Here is a 13,379-nt window from a genome sequence, read left to right as displayed (position 1 = left end):
TATTCATGTCCTCACTGTATTGCATTACTGCAATTATTTTAATGTTTTATGCCTTGCTTTTCTTTTCTTTTCTTCTCCATTGCTCTGTAAAGCACTTAGAGATGCATTTCATGTCATGAAAGGTGCTATACAAATGTTTTTTTTTAAATTATTATTATAAGTCAGGTCCAATCTGTGAGCCCCATTGAGCTCTTTCAGTTTCTCAGCCTGACTGCAGTGATAAGGCCTGCGGGGGGGGGGGGGGGGGGGTCGCAGCCTGACAAGTTTGAGAATCCCTGTCATAGAGAATGCAATGCGAGTGTGTGTTCACACATATCAGACATGCTCTGTTCCGTCCGTGTTTCACGTGGATTGACCACACTTGTTTGATAGCCCACCACCCCCCACCAAACACTGATGTTTGACCAAACCACGTGACTTCCATTGGAAAAGGCGGCCATGAAACACAGAGCATGTTCGTCTGATATGTGTGTACAGGGCCTGTGTGTGTGTGTGTGTGTGTGTGTGTGTGTGTGTGTGTGTGTGCATGTGCGTGTGTCTGTATGTGCGCGCAGTCGATCGGAGGAACACTTACTGCCGCCGTTTCCATCATCTCCGGTCGCCCAGTTGTCACACATCTGGGGGTCCGGTGTCCACTGGCCCAGGGAGGCCGCTGCCCACAGATCTACGGCCCAGGCATCGGCCATGTGGCGCAGCAGAAGCCACGAGATGCAGCGGTGGGCCACCTGTAGGCGTGTTGGAAAGATAAGTGACCTTCTCTGGAATTACCTATAGAATTACTTTTGGTTTGATCTGTTGGAAATAACTAGGCTACACTTGGTTGTTACAGATGACAAACAATATCACTGTTGTGAATTAAACTGATTAGAATAGAGTTTTCGAATCGAGAATCATTTTGCATCGGGGGAAAATACACAATGTTTAATCGAATCGTGACCCCCGAGAATCGGAATCGAATCGAATGAGATAGCAAAAGATTCACAGTAGAGGTCATATACCCAAACAAAACCCAAGCGACCTCGCCCCTCTGAGGCTCGGAGTCTGAACCTGGTCGGCGTCAGGGTTTGTAGATCTGCTATTTTTCAACAGCTAAAGTATAACATAATGCTTAAAACACCAAAAGGGGTACGGTTACCCCCCAGAATGGGTCATGGCCACCTAACCTGGTTCCAGTGGGTGCTGTCGTCCATGTTAATCCATGGCCCTATGATGGCCACCTCACCTGGTTCCAGTGGGTGCTGTCGTCCATGTTAATCCATGGCCCTATGATGGCCACCTCACCTGGTTCCAGTGGGTGCCGTCATCCATGCGGTGCTGCAGGCTCAGCCGGAAGTTATAGTGCAGGTCCAGGACATCCAGGCCGTTGGCGGCGGCCAGCTGCGCCGCGTCGAAGTTGGCCTCGATGACGTCGAAGCGCAACGTCGGGCCCAGGTGCTGCACCTGGAGCAGGGAACGTGCAGAGGATGTTAGGGAGGCAGCAGGGGCTGAAATTAACCTAGGAAAGGAAAGTCTTGGCAAAGAATTGATCTACTACAAGCTCACAACACAACGCGTTGAGAGCGCTATTTTCAGGGTGCGACATGCACCCTTTAGCTACTGGGGATGGGGCGTGCGTTACGACGTGCAACATGGATTTCTGGCTCAGAGGACAAATTCTTTCAGCGCAAACTGTTGCGTTCGAGTTCGGGAGAGTGCGGAAAAAGGCAATTCTCCTGAATGCTGCCTTTGGGTATGGCATGGAAAGGGGGGCATTTGCATTTCTTTCACCATAGACAAGGGACGAGTGTGAATTCATTTGTTCCATCATATTTGAAAATATGTTTCCAGAACTTTCATTCTTTTTCATCACACTGTCAGAGATGGTATGGTATGGTACTTCACGTCTGCTGTACAGTTGCAATAACATTTTAACTTGGACCACCGTCCATTTGGTTCCATTTGTACGTCTCAAGAGTTATGGTGGTCTATAACTCTTGTATAGCAGACGTGAAGACCACAAAACAAGCTCCGATAATGTCCTTAATACTGTTTTGTTGCAAGGAGTTGCAAGGATTTGTGAATAGTTGCATAATTGGTGTGGTTTGGGCGTTAAAAGGAGGACCTACCTCGGGGACGAGGAAGCCTCCTCGGATCTTGTCCCCCAGCGGCATGGACAGCAGCCACACAATGAGACAGTCCTCGGACACGGCGTTCTTCACCGCCGTGAAGAACTTCTGCAGGTTTTCCTTATACTCCTCCAGCCTGTTGTTGCCATACCTGCAAGCAAATCATGAAGAATGTGGCAGTGTTTCGTCGACTAACACTATGACGAAAATCTTTAGTCAACGTCTACCTTTTTTCACAGACGAAAATGAAATATAAACAAAATAAAAACGAAGCTATGAGACTATAAAGACTAAATATAATATTGTCAATTTCGTCAAAAAATAAACAAATAAAAAAAGTCTAAATTGTTAGGGGGGAGAATAGATCCAGTATAGAACTAAAAGACAAGTCATTTTATGTTTGGTCACGATTGGGTGTTCCACTTCGAAAATAGCATATCTGACATTTTCAGCATGAAAGCTAGTATAAAACCAGGTATTACGACGCCATCGAGGCCCACCAAAACAACACAAAATCCTATGATATTTAGTTGACTAAAACTAGACTAAAACAGTTCAAATGACTAAAATATGACTAATCACACCAAAGACACTAAAATGGGAGAAGAGAAGAGAAGAGAAGAGAAGAGAAGAGAAGAGAAGAGAAGAGAAGAGAAGAGAAGAGAAGAGAAGAGACAAGACACTCTGGGCTGTATTTTGCGTGTCTAAAGTACCAGGTCTTATTCCCTAACTTGAGTAAACTAAAAACCTGGAGGCGTGATCAATGCTCTTTGGCCACTCAGAATAGCCAAATGGCATTGATCACGCCTCCAGGTCTTTAGTTTACTCAAGTTAGGGAATAAGACCTGGTACTTAAGACACGCAAAATACAGCCCACTACCTGCTAATATCCCAGAGACAGGAGTTGACGAAGATGACGTCAGGTGGCGGGCCGCGGCGGAAGTCTTCCAGGATGCTCAACATGTATGGCGAGTAGATACGGGTCAGGAAGTAGAAGCGGACCAGATGGTGGTCAGTGCGGAACTGTCGGACCTCCCTGTACGCTGTGCCGTTGTTCATAGGACTCATACGACCACCTTCCACCAGGGTGTCTCCTTCAAAGCACAGCTCTCCCTGAAGAACAAGATCATTATTACACTGTTACATCAGACAGGCCTAAAAATGAATGAATGAATGAATCATTTTTATGGTCCATGGAAGATAGAAGTATCTGGTTATTAATCACAATCAATCCATCATTCAATGACTAAATCAATGTGCATTTCTCAAATTGGCACGGGGTCTGGGAACACCAGGAGTCCCAATAGACCCTTACACATCTGTAACTCTGAGTGTTCAATAGAAAAAGGACAATACACAAATGGAGTGTATAATTTCCATGTGTGGTGTTTATCACTACCAGCTGTATTTTGTCACGCTCACGCTAATGAAACACTGAGGGATTATTATCTAATGTCAACTTTGAAGTACAAGATAATGCAAAGTAATGCATCACTTCTAAAGTAGAAGTAATGCATCTAGTTTCTAAAGTCATTTCTGATACAGACATAGCCAAGTGAAGACGGTCATTAGGCTAATCTGTTTTTCATCATCCTATAATGCTTTTAGCTGAAGCCCAGAGAAGCATTGCTTTACCTTGGACTTCAAGTGTCTCAGCTCCAGGTAGTCCTCGCTCTGAAGTAGATGGACCAGGTCTTTGTACATGCCACGCTGCACTGAAACACACACACACACACACACACACACACACACACACACACACACACACACACACCCCTTGTTTGGAAAGTACAGGTCAAGAAAAACTGCTACTGTGAGGATAAAACCAGGAAAAGCAATATAAAATGTCCTCCATTTTCAATTCATCAGAACATTTAACTGAAATCAAAGCGTTTGAGAACCATGACAGTAAACAATCCACGCATGGCCTATGCTGCTGCTGCTATAGTTTGAAACGCATTTGCCATTTGCACAGTAACGCAAACCAACTATTTCTGCATGCAAAGTTGTAAACACCTTCCCAAACATCAGTTTCTCCATTAACCAAACAATGCGTGAATGAATGTAGCACAAATCCATTGAAATTCGTTTCACTCTCACCTGAGGCCCCAAGAACAACCACGAATTTGTTGTGCAGAAGCTGCCTGGCTTGTGCCCCCGTCACTTTCCTCATCATCATCTTGGCACCGTCGTAGACTACTGTAAACACAAAAACAAACGGGTGAGTTCGACATCAATGAGATTATTACATTTTAAATTCAGCTGTTTTTGTTTGTTGTTCAGATGTAAAGTGCGTGGCTAAAACACAACCTGCTGATCAGTTGAGAGCAGTTTTTTTTAACGTTATGTGCAGAACACCTCCTTTGGACAGGTTTGGACAGGTGTCTTTGGCCGAAAAATAAAGTGATCAACAAATCAATCTAACAACTGGTGTGGCTCGCTAGATCTGAATTTCGGCAGGCGACACCAACGGAGAATCATTTGAGGGTCTTATTTCTCTCACCCAAAGTTTTATTGACGATAAACTGGCAGCAGACTAGAGAGATGATCCAACTGTTTTACTCAGTGTCTCTAATCAGTCTTCCTTTCGTCAGTGTTGCCAGATTGTGAGAGAAACAAGCGGCCGGCCATGAAAATGCTGCCTGCTGCTGCTGCTGCTATCCACAGGGTTGCCAGGTTGTATGGGAGAAAACAAGCGACACGCACGCACGCATTGATTGATTGGTTGATTGAAATATTTATTAACAGTTTGTAGAATTACAGTACATTTTAAGCAAAAACTCAATACAAAGACTGTTAACTGTGTGTGGACGACCCAATTAAGCATTACACTTGTTTACAACAGGGTCCACATTGTTCAATTCATCAAAACATTTAGAGACATACAAATAGACACTTCTATGTAGTTAAAGAACAGAACAGGAATTCATCATAATTGTGCGATAATAATCGCACGGCACACACACACACACACACACACACACACACACACACACACACACACACACACACACACACACACACACACACGCGCGCACACGCACACGCACACACACACACACACACACACACACACACACACACACACACACACACACACACACACACACACACACACACACACACACACACACACACACACACTCACTTTTCTTGCTTATTGAGCATAAATATCTAACTTCCAGTAAAAGTAGACCTATATTACCAAAATAAAAAAAATACATTCATTAAACTAGTTGAAGTGCCCCTTGGGGCACACTGCACAGGTCTCCACCAGGATAATAGAGTTTGTGATGTTTGGACAAAATGTGTAGGAGTAGGAGTAATATTAACATTAGTCAGTCAGTCAGTCAGTCAGTCAGTCAGTCAGTCAGTCAGTCAGTCAGTCATTCAGTCAGTCAGTCAGTCAGTCAGTCAGTCAGTGTATCACTCAAAATCCCCATACATGGGGAAAGCCCCCATATATGATGCCCAGGTCTCGTGACATCACGTGACATCATCAGGGATCAATAGTGATCATAGTAAATGCGACCTGCTGTCACAATTAAGCCCATATATGGAGATCTCTGATGTCATCAATATTGGAATATGGATACATGTCAGAACCTGTTCTGACATTCCATAATGTTGATCCTTCCCCATCCATCCTTCCTCTTCGATGTCTCCCTTTTGACTGATACCTGTCCATTTAACTTTGGGCCCGGCAGCCGGTGAACACTAGAGTTCTCAACAAGCTCTCAACAATTCTTTTAAGTAGGTATACAGCACTATTTGTACCGCACATTTAAAATGTGGACAGTTCAGAGTCCACATACTGTAAGTCAAATAGTGTGCAGGGGATTATGGATGGAGCTTCTAGCTAAATCCGGCATGCTTACACAGATTGATTGACTGAATGTCTTCTAACTAAACGAGTAAAAAATGGATGCGTGGTATATTACTATTCAGTATTATGCGCATGCATAAAGTCAGTGGCAAATCGAGTGGCAATTAAAGTAAGTGGCAAAGTGAGTTTAACGTCGTTTAACATCGTTTAATGCAATCAGATCAGACTGTCAAGGCCAGAGCGATTGGTCTATTCGCCCGTGTGTTAGTGTGTAAATCACCCGTGTGATCCGGTCTGATCCGGTTTAGACCGGATGATACATTTTTTTAAACTCTGGGTTGCCTTGTTTTGGTTTGTTTTTAGTCTCGCCAGTCGCTACGAGTTGGAATAAAATATGGTTATACGAAACCAACTATTCCAAGAAGTACTTCCTACGCCACATCAAGGCTTTTATTTGGTAGGCTCTAAAATTATGATGCAGGGAATTATTTTGGGTAATTCTGATTCCGGCCTGATGACTACAAACCAGACTACAACATGATGATGATGTAAGATATGGTATATGGCTCCCAGGCATAGCTGCAAAGTTGAGAGATTCCACAAAATGTCCAGTAGATGGTGTACATTAACCACCAGTGAAAGACAAAGAGACTGAGAGTAGGCCTATAGTGAGCATGGAGGATGAGCATGGGAGCATGACACAAATACAAACTTAACATGAAGAATATAAATGCTATAATTCTAAATGAATTCCTATTATACAAATATGCATCCTTATTGAGGACAATCTTGAGGCATTAAATGCATATTTAATATATTGTATACAATAATAATGTTATGGTAATGATATAATCTAAGAAACAGTTGAAGTCTGTATAATAATACATTTTATTTATAAGGCGCCTTTCAGGGCACTCAAGGTCATATAGTCATATGAGATGGAAAATTACCCCCCAAGAGGTGGCTGTTTGTGGCTACCGTAGAATCAGTACTGCTGTATGAGACATGGACACTTAACCCATTCTGACCGGGCACCCATTTTGGTGTCAGCATCTTTAGCTATTTAAAAATAGCAGATCTACAAGCTCATATCGCGCCACCGAGTGGCGCGATACGAGCTTGTAGGTCTGCTATTTTTGAAAAATCGAAGAGCGACTGACATTTCTAGAATCTGACCTCAGGTCAGAATGGGTCAAAATGGGTTAAATCACAGTATGAAAAGGCCCTTTTGTCTTAAATTGTCTACACAAGAATGTAATGGCCTCCCTCGGGTCACAGACAAGGTCAGAGAGGCGAATGAGGCTGGCACATGCGTCTGTCAGGCACCCTGCACCAGAACTGCAGGCAAGCAAACGAACACTGGGTGAAAGCCTAGCCATGGTTCGTACTCCACGTTTCAGCGCTATAGGTGATAGCCATAAAGACACCAGTGGTGGGAAAAGTGCTCCAATAAGTAAAAGTATCAATACCGCAATGTAGAAACACAAAACACCAAAAAAAGTCTGGCAATCAAAATGTACTTGAGTAAAAGTACAAAAGTATATGGGCATCAAAAAATAACCCATTCTGACCTGAGATCAGATTCTAAAAATGTCTTATAGCAGACCTACAAGCTCGTATCGCGCCACTCGGTGGCGCGATATGAGCTTGTAGATCTGCTATTTTTAAATAGCTAAAGCATAACATGATGCTAACACCAAAATGGGTGCCCGGTCAGAATGGGTTAAGTACCTAAATTAAAAGTACTCATTATGCAGAATGTCACGTTTCACAAATTATCATTATGCCTAAAATGTATAAACAATTATTATATATATATATATTAAAGTAACACCTTACAATTACACATAAGTGCGGTACTTGAGTAAATGTACTATAGTTACTTTACACCACAGCAAGCCACAGTTTGGAGGAGAATGTTGTAGACACACTGCAGTTTGACAGCAGAGCTCTGCTGACGACACTGCAGATCTCAAGTGGGCTCATGGCGCGAGACAATGTCTAAACATTGTACTTATACGTAAAGAACTTGAGTAAATGTAGGCCTGCCTAATATAACTTCCTTTCTGCCAGCGAGCAATAGACTATGCACACAGAATAACTCTTCCTACTTCCTACTTCCAGGCCCCAATACCTATACTAGGTGTTACTGATGATACTAATTAAGGCTCTGTTCCATTTAGTGTACAGTTCTCAATACCCCATAATAACTCTGAGAGTGTACAAATGGAACCACATTTGGTTCCATTTGTACACTCTCAGAGTTACACAACTGTACGGGATCATTTGAACCCACTCAAGGACACCTTGAGACCCACTGGTGTGGCACTGTTTCCAGCGAGTCAACATGCGCAATAGCAGCACCCTGACTCTGTTTTACCAGAATGGAACAGAGCCTCATGGTCATGACCAAAAGAATAAGGTCGCGGATACAGGCGGCCAAAATGAGTTTTCTCCGACGGGTGACTGGCAGATATCTCCCTTAGAGATAGAAGTTCAGTCACGCGAGAGAAACTTGTCACTCGCTGCTTCTTCGCTTGGAAAGGAGCCGACTTAAGGTGGTTCGGGCATCTGGCTAGGAATAGGATGCCTCTCGAGCGTCTCAGGGAGGTCCTTGATGCACGTCCCACTGGGAGGAGACCAAGGATCAGATGGAGTCATGGAGGGATTATATCTCCAAACTGCCCTTGGAACACCTCGGGATCCCCCAGGAGGAAGTTAGTAATGTTGCTCTGGAGAGGGAAGTCTGGGGCTCCATGGTGGAGCTGTTGCCCCTGCGACCAGACTACAGGGTGAGGGTGGACTACAGACTACAGATGGATGGAACAGAGCCTAAATGAGTATCATCGGTAACACCTGTGAAGGTAGTAGGGAAGGGGCCCGGAAGTAGGACGAGTTATTTTGTGTGCATATATAGAGCCTATTGAGAGACTCATACGACATAGTCATAGACAGTGTAATACAGTAGGTGGTGGTATGCAGCTAAGCACCGCTTGCAACCCATCATACAACTTTAAAGAAGAAGGAGAAGAGAGGGCGGCCCCTCGTGCTGAATGTGTCCCACACATGAAGCTGATTGGTGGAGCCTGCCTGCCTGTCATACTCGTCATACTGGGAAGGTGTGGCTTGTGTTGCTGTCAGTGGAGAAGGGGGGAGTAGAGAGTAGAGAGAGAGAGAGAGAGAGAGAGAGAGAGATCACATTCTACAAAGTAGTGTGTACAGGAGACAGGAGGACACTGTGATGGATGCTGGGGACATTATGGGGGACAAGCCAGCAACACGGTAAGATGATGTCATTTCTGTTTGACTGTGATGTTTTTGTGTGTATAGTTAGTGGAACACTCAAAGAGGATGTAGAACAACTAGGCAACTACACAACAACAAGGCCAGAATTTAAGAAGAAACCATCCCAGATGCAAGGAATTACTTCAGCCATCCAAGCACTGTGTGTGTGTGTGTGTGTGTGTGTGTGTGTGTGTGTGTGTGTGTGTGTGTGTGTGTGTGTGTGTGTGTGTGTGTGTGTGTGTGTGTGTGTGTGTGTGTGTGTGTGTGCTTGTGTGTGCGCATGCGTGCGTGCGTGTGGATACAATCTGGAAGCATCCTGGCTTGTGCTGACAGTGAAAACTTTGTAACATTCCAAGTGGCTGAACTTATGAACTCTCTCTCCCTCCCCCCCTCTCTCTCTTTCTCTGTCTGTCTGTCTGTCTGTCTGTGTCTGTGTGTGTGTGTGTGTCTCTCTCTCTCTCTCTCTCTCTCTCTCTCTGTCTCCCACAAGAGAGTGACCTCTCCCATATCCTCTTCTCCCGCAAAGGAACAACTCCTGGAAAATACTTTTCACACATTGTGTCTTTGCATGCATGCGTGCGTGCGTGCATGCGTGCGTGCGTGTTCATGTGACCATCAGCAGATTGGGGACATTTCCTGATGGTCTTTCTGTGTCATCAGGGATGTGACCTGCAGTCATGACCTGTCAAAACACCACACAACACGACAGTTTTGACTTAAGCCCAGAAAGGCTCCGACTACAGCTACAGGCCACATTAGAGAACAGTCAGTCATGAACAAGAAACAGTTAAATCTCTCTCTATCTATCTCTCTCTCTCTCTCTCTCTCTCTCTCTCTCTCTCTCTATTATGTTGTGCTGGTTGCGCGCTTAATTACCATATTAGAGCAATGATCACAGACAGAGTTAATGGACATTTGAAGTGTTAAACACTGATGTAGTCGCCCTGACATGGCCCCTGGGAACCACACATGGCCCCTGGACCCTGGTGTGACTATTCCGATGCCCCTGACCAGTGTTTGTGGCAAGGTTTAGGGCGGATCGGAGAAACGCTGCACCTCGCAAGTCTGGATGTCAAGTTTGTGACATCCACCATCGGTCCGTGCACGCTCACCCTATAGACAATGTTAATATAGGATATTGTCCTTTAGTTTTGTAAATAAAAATATTGCACCGACCGAGATCAGATATGACTAATAGCTTAACTGTAACCCTGGTAGGCTATCTGTCTCATGTAGAGTTTAATTTGAAGGAATTTGATCAAATATGAATTCATATTCTGTTTACTGCATTATTGCCTGTTTCTCACCTCGAATGTTTTGAAAAACATTCTTCAGTGTAGCTAGCTACTGTTTAGCTGCCTGTGGATTGATTGATTAATTAATTAGTGGATTCAGGTGTGTTAATTGTCTCCATGTAGCTGACACAATACAATCTTTGTTTAGTTTACACGTTTATCACTCAGAGTTACAGACCCATAAGGGTCTATTTCAGGGGTGGGCAACTTTGACGATGTAGAGGGCCACTATATTTCCACACTCACTCCCTAGGGCCATATATTACTGTCGTAGCAAAAATAGCCGATCTACAAGCTCAAAACGCGTCGCGCTGCGACACGTTTTGAGCTTGTAGATCGGCTATTTTTGCTATATTCAAATTGGAATCCTGAAAATTTAAATTTTTATGTCATTTCAAATGCCTTTAATTATACGTGTGTTGAGCATTGAGCTACTAATTTAGACTGAAGTAATTATTTATTTTTAAGATATTTTTTTGCGGCTTACGCCTTTTATTGATTTTTTGAAGGGACAGACAGTAGGCTGACAGGAAACGGGAGAGAGATGGGGGGATGACATGCAGTAAAGGCCGTGTCGGGTCCGGGAGTCGAACCCGCGGCACACTGCGACTGGATTACCAGTCCGGTGCCCAGACCGTTACGCTACGGCCTGGGCCAAGACTGAAGTAATTAAAGCGGGTCTTGTTTGCATGTTGTGGAATTGTAAACAGCTGAAACCAACATTATATCAGTATTCTGATATTAACCTGAGGGCCACATTAAGTGAAGGTGGGGGCCGCATGTGGCCCCCGGGCCGCCAGTTGCCCACCCCTGGTCTATTTGGTTCCATTATGTACACTCTCAGAGTTGTAGACCCAGTTGTGAGCTGCTGATTCAGGGTGTTAATAGTGGGATTACTAATTGTTACATAAAGTACAGATTACATCACTTTGTAATCATTATTTTAGCCCTCAGTGTGCATACAATTAAATGAACAGTAGGTGCGTGTGTGCAATGTGCCACATTGCAAGGGCGTGGGTCAAGGTTTTATTTTTTTCATTTATCCATCCATCCATCCATTGAATAGGCTTAGTTTAATTCATTCTGACCTGAGATCAGATTCATACGAGGTTTCCACTGGACACACACTGGTCTGATTAACCCATTCTGACCTGAGATCAGATTCTAAAAATGTCAGTCGTTCTTCGATTCTTTCAAAAATAGCATAGCTCGTAGCGCGCCACTCGGTGGCGCGATATGAGCTTGTAGATCTGCTATTTTTCAATCGCTAAAGCATAACATGATGCTAACACCAAAATGGGTTCCCGTTCAGAATGGTTTAATTCTCATTAGTGAGTGAGTGAGTGAGTGAGTGAGTGAGTGAGTGAGTGAGTGAGTGAGTTAGGTTTGTTTTGTAATATGGGCTATTTCAATATCAGGGGTGTAAATCAAAATGGTTAGAACAAAAATATTGTGTAATTAATACAAAGTCAACAAAACACAACATTTAAAAATGCATTCACAGTTAAAACTGGCACACTTAAACATTATGAAAATATGTTGGAAAAAGTAAGGTCATTTTTTTAAAACGACTTTAGTTAGTATAAACGGTTAGTTTAGATTTTTGGACTTAAAGCTGAAGGAAATACTTGCCATTTATATAGTGGTTGCAAAGGTATATGAATTGATTAGTTTTAGTTAATTATAATCACTTTGATGGAAATGAAAAACCTTTCATCACTTTAATGGAGGACGTGTGTATGTGTGTAGCCTATGTGTGCGTGTGACCAGCTGTGCGTATGCATGTGCGCGCATGAGGTCGTTGCATGAGGACAGGAAAGGATTCTGCAAAGAGGAAGTGTGAATTCACGATGATTAGGCAACTTTTTCTGTTCCTGTTTCTTTTCTTTCTCTCCCTCTCTAACTCTGTTGCACACTTCATTTTCCATCCATGCAGCTTTTTTCCCCAACAGTTGCGTATGGATCACTCCCCCCGGACCACTTTATTATCTATTTATACAAGGTTGGTGCAGAGAGAGAGAGAGAGAGAGAGAGAGAGAGAGAGAGAGAGACGGACAGACACTGATGAGTTATAGTTAACACTTGACATTTCACAGTGTAGATCCCATAGTCCCAATGTGTGCAAATGTTTTGAAATGTATAAATATTTGTTTAATACGATCATTTAGAAACACAAATCTTTGATGCTGGGGCCTGGGGGACCATGTAGCAATGGGCCTCATGCAGGTCTTAATGGGCTATTGATGTGACAAGTTAAACTAAACACAGACAGACAGACAGACAGACAGACAGACAGACAGACAGACAGACAGACAGACATCTTGTCATGCCATTAAATTGAATTGAATTGAGAGAGAGAGAGAGAGAGAGAGAGAGAGAAATCTTCATTTAAAAACTGAATACTAATTTGAATAACACACATTTCAAGTCGTGAACTCGTCACCTACAGTATGGCGCAGAACAATTAAAGTGCATCATCAATCATCATAACACCAACGTTTTATTAATGAACTCATCAACATTATTGCTCGTTGCCTTGTCTCTATAATCAATCCATACTGTGACTTCTATCAATGAAATGTAAACAGGATGTGCTTCCTGCATTGCCCTCTACTTTATGTTTGTTTTGATTTGTTCTGCTACCTTAAATGGACAGTCTCTAATATTAGATTCAACAGCTGTCCACAATCAGACTTTCTGTATCCGAGTGGTTCTCAAGCCTTATTTTTTAATATCAAGGATTCCCCGCAAGGTTTCATTTGGTTCCGTATACACTCCCATGCAGGGCTACAGATGTGCAAGTGCAAGGGTCCATTTAGAACCCCCTCAAGCTCAAGGAACCCTGCGGGTTCCTCTAGAGGGGGCCCA

General features: G+C 43.4%; 1 protein-coding gene across 1 annotated transcript in view; it reads left to right on the top strand.

Annotated features, from left to right (window-relative positions):
• The first annotated feature begins 9,111 nt into the window (after window positions 1–9,111).
• arrb2b (arrestin, beta 2b) overlaps window positions 9,112–13,379 on the top strand; it is a 33,796-nt gene continuing 29,528 nt past the window's right edge. The window contains exon 1 of the mRNA XM_083788855.1: window positions 9,112–9,213. Coding sequence (XP_083644981.1) covers window positions 9,173–9,213 — 41 coding nt within the window. The 5' untranslated portion in view covers window positions 9,112–9,172. The remainder of the gene's footprint in view (window positions 9,214–13,379) is intronic.

This window comes from Protomyctophum parallelum (genome assembly GCF_964188405.1).
Source record: "Protomyctophum parallelum genome assembly, chromosome: 18".
Taxonomy (NCBI): Eukaryota; Metazoa; Chordata; class Actinopteri; order Myctophiformes; family Myctophidae; genus Protomyctophum; species Protomyctophum parallelum.
Note: the sequence above shows the minus strand (reverse complement) of the source record. Positions and strands in the feature narration are given on the sequence as shown.